This window comes from Larus michahellis, chromosome 1 (genome assembly GCF_964199755.1).
Source record: "Larus michahellis chromosome 1, bLarMic1.1, whole genome shotgun sequence".
NCBI classification, from domain to species: domain Eukaryota; kingdom Metazoa; phylum Chordata; class Aves; order Charadriiformes; family Laridae; genus Larus; species Larus michahellis.
The window spans coordinates 91415748-91432731 of NC_133896.1; the positions used below are offsets into that span (position 1 = coordinate 91415748).

The 16984-nt window shown below is 48.4% G+C and overlaps 1 protein-coding gene across 11 annotated transcripts; it reads right to left on the reverse strand.

The window, feature by feature from the left end:
- Positions 1-659: 659 nt before the first annotated feature.
- On the reverse strand, positions 660-12411 carry PEX5 (peroxisomal biogenesis factor 5). 11 transcript variants are annotated; one of them, XM_074591974.1, is made up of 17 exons: positions 12293-12411; positions 11539-11739; positions 11018-11053; positions 10693-10825; positions 9895-10029; positions 8672-8777; positions 7358-7448; positions 6908-7024; positions 6429-6521; positions 6128-6247; positions 5697-5780; positions 5421-5564; positions 3218-3288; positions 2840-3055; positions 2533-2698; positions 2190-2347; positions 660-1821 (listed from the first exon to the last, which is right to left on the reverse strand). In XM_074591974.1, the coding sequence occupies exons 2-17, from the start codon at positions 11686-11688 to the stop codon at positions 1620-1622; spliced, it is 2022 nt and encodes a 673-aa protein (XP_074448075.1). In that variant the 5' UTR covers positions 11689-11739; positions 12293-12411; the 3' UTR covers positions 660-1619. The 11 variants fall into 11 exon arrangements, with proteins under 11 accessions (XP_074448075.1, XP_074448094.1, XP_074448156.1 ...); XM_074591993.1 differs by lacking the exon at positions 5697-5780; XM_074592055.1 differs by lacking the exon at positions 5697-5780 and having other exon boundaries at positions 2180-2347.
- Between the last annotated feature and the right edge of the window lie 4573 nt (positions 12412-16984).

A 16984-nucleotide genomic window follows, 5' to 3' on the forward strand; every position in this document is an offset into this window, starting at 1 on the left:
ATTGTTTCCAAGCAACCCGAGTCAGGGGAACCAGGTGCCCTAAGGGGTTGCCGTAACATTCTGGCCCATTACCCTTCACTTACTATTATGTGTCTATTATGTGTCCCAGGTGTTAATGGGATGACATAACATTCTGGTCCTTTGTTTTGTTAGGTGGCCCAGGTGGGGAGAAAAACCACACCAAGTGGCCTAAAGGGGAGCAGGGGGTGTTGTACCACCCACAGCAGGTAGAAGAGGAAGGGCAAGTGCTCCCTGCCTAAGTCCCCCGGGGTCTTGACTACCGCAGCAGTCAGGTTCCTCAAAGAGGTGATAAAACATAACACAACTTCCCTCACTGCAGACGGCAAGAAAGTGAAAAAATATACTTCACTGACCCTAAAACTAAGCAAGGAAAAAAAAGAAAAAAAAAAAAAAAAAGAGAGCGCTTTTGGCACTGGGAAGCTCTCCTGCTGGCTCGGAGAACTGAAGCCTGAGGCTACAGCAAAATGAGGTCCTTTAAGCTTCATTTCCATATGAGCTATCAATAAACCAAAACCTGGGTCAAGAGGGGAGACAGAAACTGAGAGAGACACCAATCTATCTTTCGAAAGCCCGTGAGCTTATACCCCGCAAGACCTATACTACCCACTGCATGCAGCTCCAACAGAGGCACAGAGAAAGATGTTATTTTGGCAATTTTAATTCTCCCTCCTTTATTATACAAAATACTTTACAATTAAAAAAACATTTTACCCAATAGAATCATATACAGATATTTATAATTAACAAGATTCAGTTACACGCAAGATGGGGAACTTCTGTGCAAAGGAAAACCGTGACAGATGATCAAGTGAAAATTAAGACTTGACCCTTTCCCCGCCATATTCCGGGAGGGGAGGTTACATTTTAGACCTTTATTCCTATCACTTTCCCTCAAGTCTGAACTCTGGGATCTCCTCTTACCCTGACAGGCTAAGGACCTCCACCTGTGTCCCTACCATTAAGTACAGTAACTCTGCTCTTAAAAGGTTCATAAAGAAACTCTGAACTTATAACTCAGTTATAAGTACAGTAACTCTGCTGAGAAACCAGCATCTGGCTGTACCATGAATACCCAGAAAAGGGGACTGCTGCCCCCAGTTTTCCCAAGCAACCCACATATACACACATGCAAGCACATACATGGGGGAAGCATGCTCAAACCCAGAATTTGTCACCTTTTCGCCAAATGACAAATCCCACCCCACCAAAGCAACCCGCACTCAAGACACGCATCCAGTAGGTAGTGTCTGCCGGAATGGCTATCGTAAGGTCTCATAGCCAAGCTGGGCATTACTGCAAATGCAGTCTGGCAAGAGGGCTGGATGTTGTGGTCTTCCCCACTTTGATCATCTGCCTACCAGCAGAGCGTCAGTCAGTCATGGAGGTGACAATGTGAACCGCCCAGAGATGCTCAGGCCACAACAGACAAACAGGGAAGTCGCACACTTCAGTTGGGAGGTCCTTGAAAAAAAACAGTTGCCAATGATCTGCCCTACCAGAGCAAAGATACGCATGAACCCTAGTGAACATTTTCTCTCTAAGGAAGGTCACTGCTGGGCTGGGCCAACCCTGCATTCGCAGGGGAGCCCATCCCAGAGTCACTGCTGGAGGCCAAATGCCTGAAGCAGTGTGGGAAGATCACGGGCATCAGCTGCCCCATACAGGTCACTCTGCCCCAGCATGGAGAGGGCCATGCGGAGGGTGCTCCAGATGTTGTCAGACATAGCGCCTTGCTGCCCCCGCGGACCTCGGCTCTTCTGCTGCATGTGCAAAGCCTCTAAGAAGTGCTCCACAGCCTCACTGTCAACATGAGAACATACACATGCTTACTGGAGAAGATGGTAAATCTCATACTCCCTCCCCCATTTGCTTCTGAAGTACTTCCCCTCCAAAACAGTTTCCTCCTCTTCACCAGATCCTACCCCGCTCCAGCACCAGAGATCCCCCTTTTCCCTCTTAACAGAAACCGAAGTCCAGATGGCCCCTACTCCAACTGCATCTGCATGACACCTTGTTCTCGGGGCAGAGTCCACACACTCGCTCTGCTCTCCTATGCCAAGGGAAGGCTGCAGGCAGCATGGCGCTGCCCTAGTAACCTATTGCAGTCTCTCTCCCACAAACACATGCACACTCATGGGTCACAGCAGATCTGCCCAACCTATGCTCACCGGTGGGCACCTAAGTTGATGCAACTGATGCCCAAGTTGTAGCGAGAGCGGATGTATCCTGGCTGGAGCTCCAGTGCCCGACGATACGCGGCCACAGCTTCCTCACTCCGATTCCCATTGGCCAGGGTAGCACCAAGCTTGTTCCATAGAAGATGGTCCTGGAGGAAGGGGCAGAGAGAAAGGGCTGAGACAAACTGGATCTTTTTAAGCCCCAAGCCAACCCTCCCTTTCCCGTGTGTCTGTCTTATTCCTCCCGTCCAAAAGTGTACCTCCCACACAAGCAGCACCTCCACCCGAACTTTTACCCATAAACCTCCAGCATCCACAGTCTGCCCTTTCTTACATTGGGGCGCACACTGAGCGCAGCACTGAAGCAATCCACAGCCTTCTCGTATTCGCCACTAAGGTTGAAAAGGACACCCAGGCCACACTGAACATCAGGATCCACAGTCGAGGGGTTGCTGCGCACAGCTGCTAAGAACAGCTCTTTCACCTCCATAAACAATGAGCTGGAAAAAGCACAGAACAAGGATATTGGTGTACTGTGGAGACAGCTGGCCTTGTGTTGCTCCCTCTGTTCCTGCCTGGACTAGTCCCAACCCTCCAAGAAGCCTTTCAGCTGAAGGCTGAAATTTGTAATCCCGACTCACTCAGACAGCAGGGAACCTAGGACACGCTTGGAAGGCCCCAGGTTTGTGCCCGAGACACTCTCCTCTGGTTCCTTCTCCAGCAGGTGAGCATAGTCCGGTTTATGGCGTAACCAGTCCCGCAGAGTCTCACATGCTTGCTTCTGCAAGGACTCATTGGTGAAGCTGACTGCTAAAGCCATAAGCGCTGTGAGGTTCCCAGGCTGCAGTTCCAAGCACCTGCAGGTCAAAGAAAAAAAAAAGTTAATTAGTATTAAAACATTCTGGGAGACACCTAGGATACAGGAGGCAACACAATCAAAACAGAGCTAGCCATATGGTCCTTGTGGCACTATGCACTAGACAAGAAGCCATGCTCAGCGTCTCTTCTGCAACACTCACTGTCTGAGGGCACTGATGGCCAAAAGCTCCTGTTCGTTCTCTGCTTGGGTGGTTCCTAGATATTGCCAGGCCTGGAGAAGACAAAGATGCACAAACTCAGACTTCTTCACACACAGAGAAAAAGATAAGCCAATAAACCACAGACACAGAGATTAAATCCACCGTATTATCCCACATACTTTTAGAGTAAGACCAAATATATGCAAGTATATATACTAGCCACAGATACAAGTTTCTCTTGAAAGACATGTAGACTTTATGGCACATAGGTCCTCAAGACCAATAAAACACAGTTTTATTGGTGTTATAGTGAACAGAAGAAGTGAATGTTTACCTGGAGATCTACCATAAAGCAACCGTTGGCAGTTTTACACTTTTAAGTGACAGAATCTCCACTTTTAACTTCTAACTGTGGTCAAACTGCAGAGGAAGGAGGGAAAAGCAGATCTCTCATTTCTTAAGAACAAAATGGCATAGAAGCAGTGCTAATAATGAGACCCCTAAGGTAGGCAGATGTATATACTTGTGCAGTGGTCTACTAGCAAGTGATAACCTTGGGGACTTGTCTGTCAGACCTGAAAGCAGAAGTGCTGTTATTTTACTGAATCTTCAGTCATTGTGACACCAGTACAGGAAAACCACTTCCACCTCCAGGCTGCTGACACAGGGAATATTCAGTTAAGGCACTAAATCCAAAGTACCTGTTTCTCTTTATGTTGATAACCACACTCCTTGCTCAAAAACAGGCTAGAAAGTTGGCAGGATTGTCAGCATGACATACCCGCTTTTTGAATGTAAGTCGCAAAATGCAGTATCCGTTGTCTCAAGGAAGAAAACTGTTTCATTAGCAAAGACCCAGCCACACTGTGCAAGCAAGAGGCAATCTACTGTCTCAAATCTCTAATGCCTCACCATGCAGCTACCTGCAACTCAAGAAAAGCTGGCCAGTGATAACTGCACAGTGTACTGCAGGCAGAAGAGCTGAGATTCAAGGTAAAGTTGTGATTTGGACCAAAGCAACCACGACATTTCCTCCAGAGCAATTGTTCAAGTCTATTTGATCACTGTACCATTTGTGAAGTCTTGACTTCCCCTATACTTCCTGCAGAGTCACAATAGAAGAATTCAGAACATTTTCAATACAACCTGCCAGAACTGGCCCAAGATTTCAACTACCTCTCCATTATGCTCAGCCTGCAGCCCACGCTGCCTATGAGAAGAGACTGCCGATTCTAAAGGAGAATCAGCAACACTTTTTGACCACTTTAAAGCTGAAGTAGATCTCCAAAACCTCTGTTTACTTTTCACCTACTCCCAGTACCCTACCTAGAAAGTTAGATGCCTGTATTCCCAGAATCCAAGAACCTCTGTTCCAAGGGGTCACTCTCATCTAAGTCTCAGGATTAACAAGTTATTTCCAATCATATACAATTCGCAGGGCTTGAATCAGACACACTGAGAATTCAGCATCCCTGGGTCCTTGAGGCAGGCACTCCAGAAACAGATAAAAAGGATGTATTTGCATTCTTCCACCTGAGAATATCCGCGGCCTCTACCTCTGGAGAAAGGCGGAAGACTGTTCCATTTCTCAATTCATCCTGCAGGAGCTGAAGTGCTTTATGAAAATAAGTATTCAATGAACTAGGAGCTGGAAACTTGTCTTCTGAATAAAAATCATTCTTTGGCCTACAGCTTCAAGTGAGGACTGTGAAGACACCCAAGCCATCTCTCTCAACCCTCTTGGGTTACATCTTCTCTGAGCATCTAAATGGAAGACCTAACCAGGACCCTAGTGTAACAACCTGCTCAGAATTAGTCTTTAATACAGATATTGAAAGCAGTTATCATCTGCCATAAGCATCTCCAAACTTGCAATGCCAACAAAGATTTGCACAGATGCAACTTAAGAGATGAGAACTCCTTGTCTTAGCTCCATGCACTCTCATGTGCTCCAAAGAGCTCCAAGAGCCTTTGCAGTTTTTGTAACTGACCTCAGTCATAAGCCTCCTTGCCCACAGCCCTCCTGGGGATTCACATACACTGGCTACATACCCAGAGCCACAGAAAAATAAGACGTTTTCATACAGCCTGCACAGCTCCTAACACTGAAGTGAGTTTTCTACACACATACTGACACCTCACTAGAGAAGGACGCAAGTAGCAGGACACCTGGCCAAGGCCTGTTATCTCTTCTCTCACTCACCTCCATATGATCTGGTTTCTGTTGCACTGCAGCCTCAAAAAGCAAGACAGCATTGGGGAGGTCACCTTCCTCCAAGCGCTTCCGCCCCTCTTCAAATGCATCCGGGTGATCTCTCATGGGATTATCTTCCTCAAACTGGTAACCCTAGAAGGGAAGACAGGCAGGAGCTAAAGTCAGGAGACAGGCTTAGGGAGAGAAAAGCACCCTCTACAGTACAGCACAGTCTAGTCTTGCTGTACCAGAAACACTCAAACTGCAGACCAGCCAGCATCTCACCCTCTCTGCTAGTCTGTAGCAGACCAGAGAAAAATGGCTCTTCTTCCTGCTTGCTCTGTGCTGAAAAATTTCCCCAAACCAGACCTGAAATAAGTCAGAAGAGACTAAATATCTGCTGTGAGTCTTATCAGCTTGTGGGCGGCAGGGGGCGACAACACTTGCACTCATTGCAAAGAATCCCAGCATTAACTGGTATTTGGTGTTGGGTAAGAACTAGACAGCATCTGCAGACAAGCGCAACTGAAAATAGTCCTTGTTCAACCCCTAGCTGATCTGGGATAAGGGTGCAACTGATAGCAGAACGTCAGTGCGAGAAGGAATCCTAGCAGCATTTGGGGTCTGTGGAGCTCACCTGCGAGGCAGACATACTGACAGTCTCCTCAAGGCAGTCCATCACAGTACTAGGGCTGAGAGACCCTGGTCTCTATTACCTTGTCGTATGATGAGGAGCTGAGGTCTTCATAATCAGAGAGCCAAGGGTGAGCTTCTGCATCTCTCTTGGCCATCTCCTCCCATTCTGCCTGGAGTTTGTCCCAGAAGTCCACATCTGACTGAAGGTAGAACGGAACGTGACTAGAGTACCTTAATTGAGGTAGGTACCTTAAATTGAGCTCTACAGACCCCCTCTTAAGTGTTGCTAGCCCTTCTCACAGCATGCAAAGGAGACAGGTAATCCTACCATGTCTCTCAGCTGGTACCCCAGCCCTCCTCCTCCTCCTCCGTCAGCTTTACCTCCACAGCAGTCTTTGCCTGCTCAAATTCCGTATCAAGAGTTGACATGTTTCCAGATCGTGCAAATTGATCCACCCAGGCATCGGATGCCCCCTGGGAGTTTGGAAACAGAAACACACCTTTCTATTTAGAATTTGGCAACCTCAGGGCACACCTCAAAACAGCAGAAGGGTCTGTGATGACCCCTCCTCCCCATCAGCAAGAACTGATGGCCTGTAAAGTAGAAAAGAGTTCATTTGGATATCCCCTTCCTCCCAAGTTGCTACGGGAGATGTGAAAATTCACACTGCCCAAATACCTTCCCAGCTTCTGCCTAGACTCTGCTAAAACAAGCCCAACAGCCCCTCCCTCGCCTCCCCCAGCCTAGTCATTAGTAGAGCACTGCTGAGAGTTGGACTTGCCATTCTCCCTCGCTCCCAGACTGTGCACTGTGGCAAAAAGCTTTCCTCCTTCAGACCACATAGGGCTGGGGCTCCTACCTGCTGCTGTATAAACTCAGCTGCCCATTGCTCTGCCTGATCTTGGTCTCTGTGGGTCACCTGATTAGCTTCGATCGATACCCTCCCATCTCCGATCTGGCGGACAAACTTTAGGAACTGTGGCAGAGAAATGAAACAAGGGTGGAGCTGGGCAGACACTTTGCCAACAAGCCCTCTGCCCATGCCCCCCTCCTTCACTAAGAGGACTTCTCTCTGCAAAGCGAGCACAAAAGGCCCAAAACGGTGGGGAGGACAGGTCTTCACCAGTCATGTGGTAGGCATGGATAATATCTAGAGTGGATTGTAGGGTTCAACTTCTAGGAATCAGGGAAGAAATGGACACATGGGACAGCAGGAGGTTTTATTCCTCTACTGTCTTCCCCCTTCTCAATTCCCCACACCCCTTACTCACACTAGATATCTGTCAAACCAAATCAGGGAATTTCTTACCTCAGAATTCTTGAGTTTTGGATCATCCACTTTAGAGAGGAAATCACTAACAGTTTTCTTAAGATCATCCTCAGGTTGATACTCCTCATACCTGTGTTTAGAGGCAGTAAAGAGATAGTCTGATACCAGGCAACAGTGAACTCTTTCACTAACAACAGTCTACACAATACAACCCCTCCTCAAAGACTCTGGGGCTCTCCTAAGTGATTCGGTACCTTTATCCATTTCTAAAAATTCAAAATTACTACTAGGTTAACTGTGCAAATGACTGACATAAACAGGAGCAGAATTAAACAACTACAGTAGCAGCATAGTTCTGCAGAACAGCCTGGATTCCTTGGCAAGCTCACATGCTATCAGACATTGCAAGCCTTAGCACTACCAAAAACAAGGTCATGTAACTAGGAATAAAAAGTAGGTCATGCTCATGGAAGAGGAACAGTGTGTCTTGGAAAAGCATCAACTTTGCAGAGGACTGAGGGCTCATAGCAAGCACACAACTCAATACGTTGTCCGGCTTACAGCAGGACAGGACCAGTTCCAGGCGTTACCACTACGTTCAGTCTTGGTGACGTCTTTGGAACTGGTGGCAATATCTCAGGAACGGCCATATTTGCAGAACCGTATCAGAAAAGGCAAGAGCCAGGAAGAAGGAGAACCCAAATATGCAAAATCTCTTTTAGGGAAAGATCTAAGAAGCCCACATTGCTTGCTTGTGTTTTGCTGCTTTAATTGAAAAACTTGACCGTAGTCAACAGGTACCTATACAGAGAAGATGTGCAGTAGTAGACTGTTCTTTAATTACCACAGAAAAAACACATGAAAATAATGTCTGGAAGGCTGAATCTAGAAATATGGAGAGGAAAGGCTGGATGTGGTTTGTCAGGGAGAATAAAGTGATAAAAGTTTACAACTAGTAAAGTCTAGTACTTGAGATCTCTAAATCTAAAAAAGCATCTGTTGTGGAAAAAAGTTCTGCTTGATTAGGAGTTTCTGATCTCACTCCTGTAAGCACTTTAAGGCGCTTTGCATTAAGCATGAGATTAAGTTAGCCTACATGATCACAATATCTTCCTGGAAGTAGAAAACAGAAAAGCTAGGATTTCTTAAAAACTTCTTCAGTTTTTGTTTACTCCTTTCTCTGAGATGTTTCAGCATTGTTTCCGCCTTTCTCTGAAACCAAAGGCCTGAGAACATCAATCTAAATTAAATGACTCAAAAGCATTCAGGCCACAGCAGATTTCTATCACCTATCCAAACTTCACCCACCCAAGTACCTTGCTGCAATAACTACTCTTGAGAAGACAGACTCACCATTTATCCGCCAAAGACTGGTCTTCCGATTCCCCAAGCCACAGTTTCTCCTCTGACTGCTCTAGGTATTCTTCTGCCCACTTGGCAGGAGACACAGATAGCGGATCTGCATAGGACAGCAGGAAAAACAGGGAGAAGAACAAGACAGGCAGACCATCACTCAAATTAACTTCAGATTTTTCTCTCTCCATTTTACATACAGTTAGCTAACATTCTTTGAAGAGATCTTCTCTGTAAGATTGTTTATGCTCGTTTGTTCTAACTTTGTTTATTCTGATCTAAAACTTAAGCCTTAGGCTCAGACTGTATATTAATATAGATGCCACTATGGTGCCAATAGCCTTATGATTTTCTACTGTAATTTCACAACTTATTCATGCGCTCCATGTGGGATAATATGTAGGTCAAGAAAATTAGCAATGCATTACAAGTCTCTGCCAAAAGCACAGCCTACAAGGCACTAGGTTTTCATCAGAACTTTCTCAAAGACCTTTATAAATGCTGATTTATGTTCCCAGAAGCGTAAAGAGTGAAGGTCAAAGAATGGGACTACCTGGCTCTCTACAGTGGCCACTCCTGGAAAAGAGAATAGCATCTATTTAAATATTACTCAGACTTTCAGATTAGGTCAAGGATGGCAACAGGACCCTATTCCAGCCCCAGCTCTCTACACAATGCAGGATGGGTTTTCAGATAAACTGCTGGCTTGCTTGATATTGAAAGCTTAACCTTTGGGCCGGAAACATTCACCTTGCACATATCCAAGGTGCGACATCCCTCTACCTCCATGAAACTGACAAAAACTATTTGGCCAAAGCACTAAAAAATATTTGCCTTTATACCCAAAGCAAATTTAGCCTTAAGAGAGGGAATTAGAGAATATGTAAGCAAGAAGCAGCACCAGGCCATCTGCAGAATTTGCATCAGTTGAATAATAATAATTTTTATAAAAGCAGTTTGAATAGCCTGCTTCTCCTAAGTTATCCAAGTAACCTAGGCTAAAGACTTTTACACCTGAATAAAAGCTTCCACACCATATTGTGAACAATTTGGCTAAACCATCACAAAGCAGCTTTTTTTTTTTCTCCCTGTTAAAGCTGTTACAGTAAACACTGCCTGCTGGGCCCAAAGCATTACTCCAATTTCATATTCAGTAACTCCCCGCCATACACAGGCATGTGACTGGCAACACCTTGACAATAATTCCAAAAGGGACCCTTCACCTGTCACTTCAGCAATGAACTCCTGTGACCAGTCAGCCTCATTGTAATCTGAAGAGACATCACCAGCGCTATCTGCTGCAGCCAAGAATTCCTGGGTCCAGTTTTCAGACAGTGCCAGGGCTGCCACACCTGGAGCTACAAGTAGTAAAAAACAGAAGTGAGGATTGAAGAACTCAAAGGTATCATTTAAGTGTTCCAGGCTAGCCCTCATCATCTCTGATCCTTCCCTTTCTCTTTGTTAGAATAAAATCACAGAAAGATTCCACTTGGAAAGAAATCTCTGGAGGTTGCTAGTGTTCTCACAGCAGGTTAATGCTAAACCTGGAGATTAGTTTGCTCAGGGCATTCATCAGGTATCTTCTGAACTTGTCCAAGGATGACAATCCCCCAGCCTCCATAGGCACCCATCCCAGTACTGAATCGCCCTCCAAGGGAAGAAATGTCTCCTTACATCTAGTCAGTTCCCCTTCCTGCAAGTTGTGTCCATTGCCCCTTGTCCTTTTGCTGTGTATTGCTGCAAAGATCCTGGCTGTGGCTGCTGAAGACAGCAACCAGACAGGCTGAACAAATCCAGTTCCCTCAGCCTTTCCTCTTACACCACATATTCCAGTCCCTGAACACCTTATTGATCTCCACTGGACTTGTCCCAGCACGTCAGTGTACTGGGAAGCCCAAATCTGGAAACACTACTCCAGATGCAACCTCACAAGTGCTGAATAAATGGGAACCACCCTGCTAGGAGCTTAACCATAACACCAAGATCTTTTCCAGCTCTCCACCTACTCTAGCTCCCCTCACCTCGCTGAGGGGCCTGTCGGAAGCTTGACTGTTCAATCTCTTGCATCTCAGCCAATAAGTCATCCATCTTAAAGGTCTGGGGTGCACGGGACAGTAAAGGGGCATTCTGCTCCTGTAGGAACTCTCCAACCAGCTGCCAAAGACAGAGGCGGATTACAAACAGCACAGAAGATGAACAGGCAGAGCCATGGAGCACAGGAGAAAGAAATGCACTTGTCAGAAGCCCATTATTCATGGGCTTACCTGATTAACGTCAGGGAAGGGGAAAAATAGCAAACGATGTCGATGAGAAAAGCAGTAAGGAGATGCATCAACCTGTTCTTACCTCATCTTCTGTGGCCACTCCCAGTGGTTTGGATACCTAAAGGGAATAGTGGGCAATTACCCCAACAGCTTTGACCCCGTACCCCTCCACACACACCCCCTGTGACCTAATTAGTTTACATCTTCCTCGAGCTTAGGCTGTCAGCACTTTCTTGCATTAGCTGCCTGCTTATGTGGAAGCTAAAGGCGCAGGAGTACCTTGAGTGATACCGTCCAACCCCGCACCCACCACTTGCAGGGTTAGGGCCTGTGACAGCAATCCATACAGCTCACCACAGCCACCAACATTCCCCCAGCACCCATAAACACAGCCTGCACCAGCAGGCCCTCACCCCACAACCCCTGAGGACAAATGGGGTGACCCTGTGGCCTCTTTCCCCAGAAAAAAAAAAAGCAACCCCACACCTACCCGTGCTAGTAGTCCCTCACACACTGCTCACCCCACCCGCCCCTTCAGCCAGCACACCCCTCTCCCGGGCAGGCCCCACATCCAGCTCCAGCTCAGCGACCGGCAACACTCACGGCAGCAGCTCCGGGCGCCCCGGGGGGCCAGGCCAGCGGGCCCTGAAGTCCCTCCTGCCGCAAGGCTTTGTCCTGGGTGAAGTGGCCGGCAAGCTTCATGAGGGGGTTGGAGCCCCCGCACTCCGGTTCCACCAGCTCCCTCAAGGCCATGGTGCCCGGCAGGGAGGGAGGGTCGGCGCCAAACCCCCACCGGGCCTGCACCTGGTCCCGGGGCGGCACAAACACCGGGTGAACGCCAGACGGAGCGGCCGGCTGCCGAGGGCGCCCGGCGCAGTGCCCCGACCCGGCTGCCGCCCGCCGGCCCCACCCGCCCCTGCGGGCCCGGGAGCCTTGCGCGGGGCGGGGCGGGTAGGCCGGCCGGGGAGGTCCCGACCCCAGGCCGGAGCCCACGGGGGTGGGGGCCGGGCTCAGAGGCAATGCCGCCACGGCGCCAGGTCCCCCGCCGGCTCCCAGCGCGGCCGAGCACAGCTGCCACGGCCAGGAAGAGCCGCCGCCGCCATCACCCCGGGGAGCGGGACACCCCCCGCCCCCGGCTTCCTCCGCCCAGCCCCAGCCAGGCCGACAGAGAGGACACCCGCTCGCCACGGACGGCAAGGCCGCGGCCTCCCCAGTGAGCCCCGCGCCCCGGCCCGCCCCTCACTGCCAGCCGCCCGGGCGGCGGTACCCCGGCCCGGCTCTCCCCGCCCGGGCGGGCGGAGAGTACAGCCAGAACCGGGGAGTCTCCCCAACCGCCCCCCCCGTCCCAGCACCGTACCTGGGGCCGCCGGGGCTCGCGGGGCTCACGGGGCGAGGGGGCGGGGCCAGCCCTTAAAGGGCCAGGCGCCCCGCGAGCGCCGCACCAGAGCGCCTTAAAGGGCCAGAGTCGCAGTGACAGGTTAAAAGTACTTTCCGTTCAGGTGGGAAGTACGGGATCTCTTCGGATAAGCCATAGGAATGTCAGCTCCTCTGCAGCTGTCGTCAGTTTTCACGTGTGATTCCAAAGGAAGAGCAAACCACCTGGGAAAGCAGAGCTCGTTCACGCGGGGCCTCTAAAAGAACGGGAAAAGCCCAAAGCGGGGTTTGCAGGGCGTGTGCTGCCCCCGGTGACGGTAGGGTGCTGGAAATAAATGGTTCTCAGAATCAAATCCCATCTCAATTGCCCAGGGAAGCTGTGGATGCCCCATCCCTGGAAGTGTTCAAGGCCAGGCTGGATGGGGCTTTGGGCAGCCTGGTCTAGTGGGAGGTGTCCCTGCCCATGGCAGGGGGGTTGGACTAGACAATCTTTAAGATCTTTTCCGGCCCAAACCATTCTATGATTCTGATTCTCTAATTCTCCTTTCCAAAAGGAATATGCTCCTCTGCAGGGTCCTCTCCAGACTTTCCATGTGCAGTTCATCTATCCAAAAACCTGATGTCTGGTGCTGTTTTAGACGCTGTTCTTTGGCAGTAAGTCTTCTTGACTGCTCTCCTTACTGCTCTGAAATGCATTATGATATCTACAGCCAGTAGTGATGGCTCAAGAGGAGCAAATCTCTAAAGCGATAGAGTTGGGGCTGGAAATCCAACACCCCCACCAAACGTGTTTGGGGAGCTTCACTTTGGATTACGTCTTCCCTGGTCCTGTGGGCTCGCGCACCAATTAGTGGCTGAAAGGCGTGAAGTGTGCTCCTGTGTACAGCACCCCGACCAGCTCAGTGCCACCCGAAAGGAATCTAGTTTGCGCACCAAGACTGTTCTGCAGTACAAACCGAAGTCCAGCAAGCAGGGATTACTGGAAGATTCCCCTTGAAAGCGCTCTTGAGACTAGGGCGTCAAAGATGACCAAGGGACCAGAGCACCTCTCTTATGAGGAGAGGCTGGGACACCTGGGTCTGTTTAGCCTGGAGAAGAGAAGACTGAGAGGGGACCTCATCGATGCTTGTAAATACCAAAACGGGGGGGCGTCAGGAGGATGGGGCCAGACTCTTCTCAATGGTGCCCAATAACAGGACAAGGGGCAACGGGCACAAACTGGAACACAGGAAATTCTATCTCAACATGAGGAAAATCTTTACTTTGAGGGTGGCAGAGCCCTGGAACAGGCTGCCCAGAGAGGTGGTGGAGTCTCCGTCTCTGGAGATATTCAGAACCCGCCTGGAGGTGCTCCTGTCCAGCCTGCTCCAGGTGAACCTGCTCTGGCAGGGGGGTTGGACTAGGTGATCCCCGAAGGTCTCTTCCAACCCCTACCATTCTGTGATTCCATGATCCATTCAGGCACTGACGTGGAAGTGCCCTACATCTGTCAGGCAGCTGCATTAAGATGGCGACACTTGAAAAGGCATTTACGCAACCACTCTTACACATGGAGACCGAGGCTGCAGACACTACGTAACACTGGCACAGTACATTCCACTCTTCCAGATGTCTGCCTTATGATATTGCTCCCTGCTTGCCTGTAAGCTGTAGTCATCCTAGGATGAAGCCCCTGGAATGACAAACAGGACTCACCTGCTCTTACCAAATGCCGATCCTGCATAGGCTCCATGTGATCAAGGGTTAGCAAGAGAACTGCAAGACAGAGACTGAGGGAGGAGGCTTTTGGGCAGAATCCTGAATTACTTTCAAGAAGAACAGACGGACAGTGCTGCTCCTGGGAAAAACAATAAACTGCACAGCGACACGGGGAAGGGGAGTGCAGGCATTGAGATCAGGCATGGGCAGAAGTCCAAAAGCCATCAGAGACTGAAGCAGTGCAGAAGCCAAGATGAAGCAGTTTTGATTTATACACATTTGTTTCAGGGTCTTGGGGTATGCCCAGGACACCAGCCTATGATACCAGTTCAGCTTGCCTTACTGGTTCAGGGCAGGGACTCTTGATCTGTAAAAACATCCCCACAGCCTCACTTCCTCAGTATGAGCAGCAAAACCAGGCCCCATAGGAAATGCACCCATGGTCATTGCTGCTGCCTGCGGGGACAAGACACACTACAGAAAAATGTATCCTGTCTCCTTTTCTCTTCCGCTCTTTCTCGTCTCCTGGGAAGGCAGTTTCTTTTCCCTGGTTCTTGGCTGCCTTCAGGCTCACAGAGACTGTTGCAAAGCAGCGCTCATCACTGAACCAGTTCCAACATTAAGCAATCCTTTGATCTTACTGAAAATCTCATGGTATCACTTGCACCAGTCTGAAGACAGCCTGTAGGAGGCCTTCAGAAAGCATCTTCCATGGCTCAGCCACAGTTTGCCATTGCCTAAGAGTGAGGCTTGGGTGTTCTTCCACTTGAAGGTACAGAAAGAGACCTTGCAGAGTGAGACTTTCTAGGTCTTAGACTCAGAGCAAAGGAGACAGAAGGAAAAGCTGGATGGCCCCATTTATCCCTTACAGTCCGGAAAGACTGTGATGCAACTAAAGGAACCAGAAGTGACAGTGGTGGCAGAGCGTCCAGGACAACCACAGCTATAGCTGTTGGTGGATAAGTATCCTGCTGAAGCCATAAATATTTCTGTTTGCAGGTAGAAAGCAAAGGGTCTGATCTAAGGAGATGGAGCAAAATCAATGGACCCTTGTACACAAAGTGTAAATATTTTGTCAGCAAGAACTGAAATATGAGGGGGCCTCAATAACTCTTGGAGAGGTGAGAAAAGCAAATTGTACAGTTCCTGAAAAGGCTATTCCAGGCTCTGCGTCCTTCATCCAGTCTGAGTTTGATGGTGGCGAGTACTTTGCTGAAGGTCCTGGACCTGATGGGGACCACTGACAAAACAGAGGTTTCTGCTTAGCTATTCCCCATCCTAACTTGGTGAGATTCGCTATTTCTTTCCAAGTGCAAGAACTTTGCTCATGCTTTTGTTAAATGGTGTTCTACTCTTTCAGGCCATTTCTCCCATTGATCAAGATCATCTGAATACTCATGTTGTCTTCCAAATGCATTGCAAGTCCTCTCAGGTTAGTGTTGTCTGCAAATTTAATAGGCACACTTTCTAGTCCACTGTACAAATCACCGAAGAAACTATTAATGCCACACTGAGAACAGATCTCTGCAGGACTCCTTGATACTTTGCTCCAGATAGAGAGCATACCATTGAAAACCAATCTTAGAGTTTTCTGATCAGCATCAGACTCTCCTAACAGTAGAAGCAGATCCAGTTTCCCATGTTTCCTAGCTTATTTGTAGGACTGTCAGATGAAGCAGAATAAAAATCCTTACTGAAGTCAAAATATATAACATCTATTGTTACTTCCTTATCCACAAGGCCTGTTAGTCTACCATGAAAGATTGGTTTGACTTGATTTTGGCAAATGGCAAATGTGAGTTCTCTACTTAATGTTTATTTGTTCCAGTATCACAGGGGGAGGCAGTAAAGTAATGCTGGCTGGCCAGTAATTCCTCAAATCCTTCTTTTTTTTTTTAAATAACCAATATTATTTGGCCTTTTCCAGTCTTCTGAACCTCTCCATTCTCTAGAGATCTCAAAGATAACTGGCAGTGGGCCTGACATCGCTTCGTCCGGTTCTCCAACCATCACAGGATGAATTTCATCAAGCCTACCTGGTCTGAAAGCACCGACTTTGCCTCAGTGCTTTGAAATCTAGAATGACTTTTTACCCACTTGTCATTGGTGCTATTTAACGTATTCCCCTAGCCACCATCACAGTGAAGACAAGTGAAAAATACTCGCCACTTCTTGTTATTTTTGTTTGATTTTCCATTTCACTGACCAGAAGGCCAGTCCTTCTACTGGTCTTCTCCTCACTGCCCATGTAGCGACAGGCACCATTGATGGGCTGATAGTTCATTTCTTCTCCACCACAGATAAGGTAATTATTCATTTCCTCTTTGAAGTATCTTTGTATAAACTTTAAGTCAGTTGCCACGTCTCCCTCAATTCCTTCTTCTCTAGACTAGACACTGCAATTTTTTCAGTCCTCCTGCTTGGATGGCGCAGGTGAGTTGTTCCCCTCGTGTGGGTTTATTCCCCAACACCTGCCTGTTTTGTCACAGTGTGGTACCCAAACTGGACACTCGGCCCTGTGTCACTCGGAGCTGGGAGTGCTGAAGTCTCAGTAGTACAGAGTTGATCTGACAGCTTATTTCATCTTCCCTACAGGCTGTCCTTCTGGCCATACAAACTGATATGATGTGTGCCTTTTTGGCAATAGCATGATGTTGGTGTACATTCTGCTTTTTTTCCAAGGAAGATCACATTCTGTGAACTCTGACACCATTGGAAACTTTGCATTTGCAAAAGCAACAGAGGATCTTTGGGTTCGGAATATTCCCCCATCTTTGACATACCAAGCCTTCAAACTTCAAAATCACAAGTCTAATTTGTTCTGAGAGTGTGTTGGTTGGGTTTTTTTGTCTGAAACACATTGGTCTGTTTTCATATGAACCCAAACATCATCATATTAGACATTAGGAAGAAGTTCTTTACAGTGAGGGTGCTGAGACACTGGAACCTGTTGCCCAGAGAGGTGGTGGAGGCCCCA

What these genes read in the sequence shown, in the direction of transcription:
- PEX5 (XM_074591974.1), bottom strand. Translation starts at nt 11,688, where the DNA reads ATGGCCTTGAGGGAGCTGGTGGAACCGGAGTGCGGGGGCTCCAACCCC. An exon ending in CAGTCTTTGGCGGATAAATG is followed by an intron (nt 7,449 to 8,671) that starts GTGAGTCTGTCT and finishes CTCTAAACACAG; the next exon opens with GTATGAGGAGTATCAACCTG. An exon ending in CTGAGTTTATACAGCAGCAG is followed by an intron (nt 6,522 to 6,907) that starts GTAGGAGCCCCA and finishes CCAAACTCCCAG; the next exon opens with GGGGCATCCGATGCCTGGGT.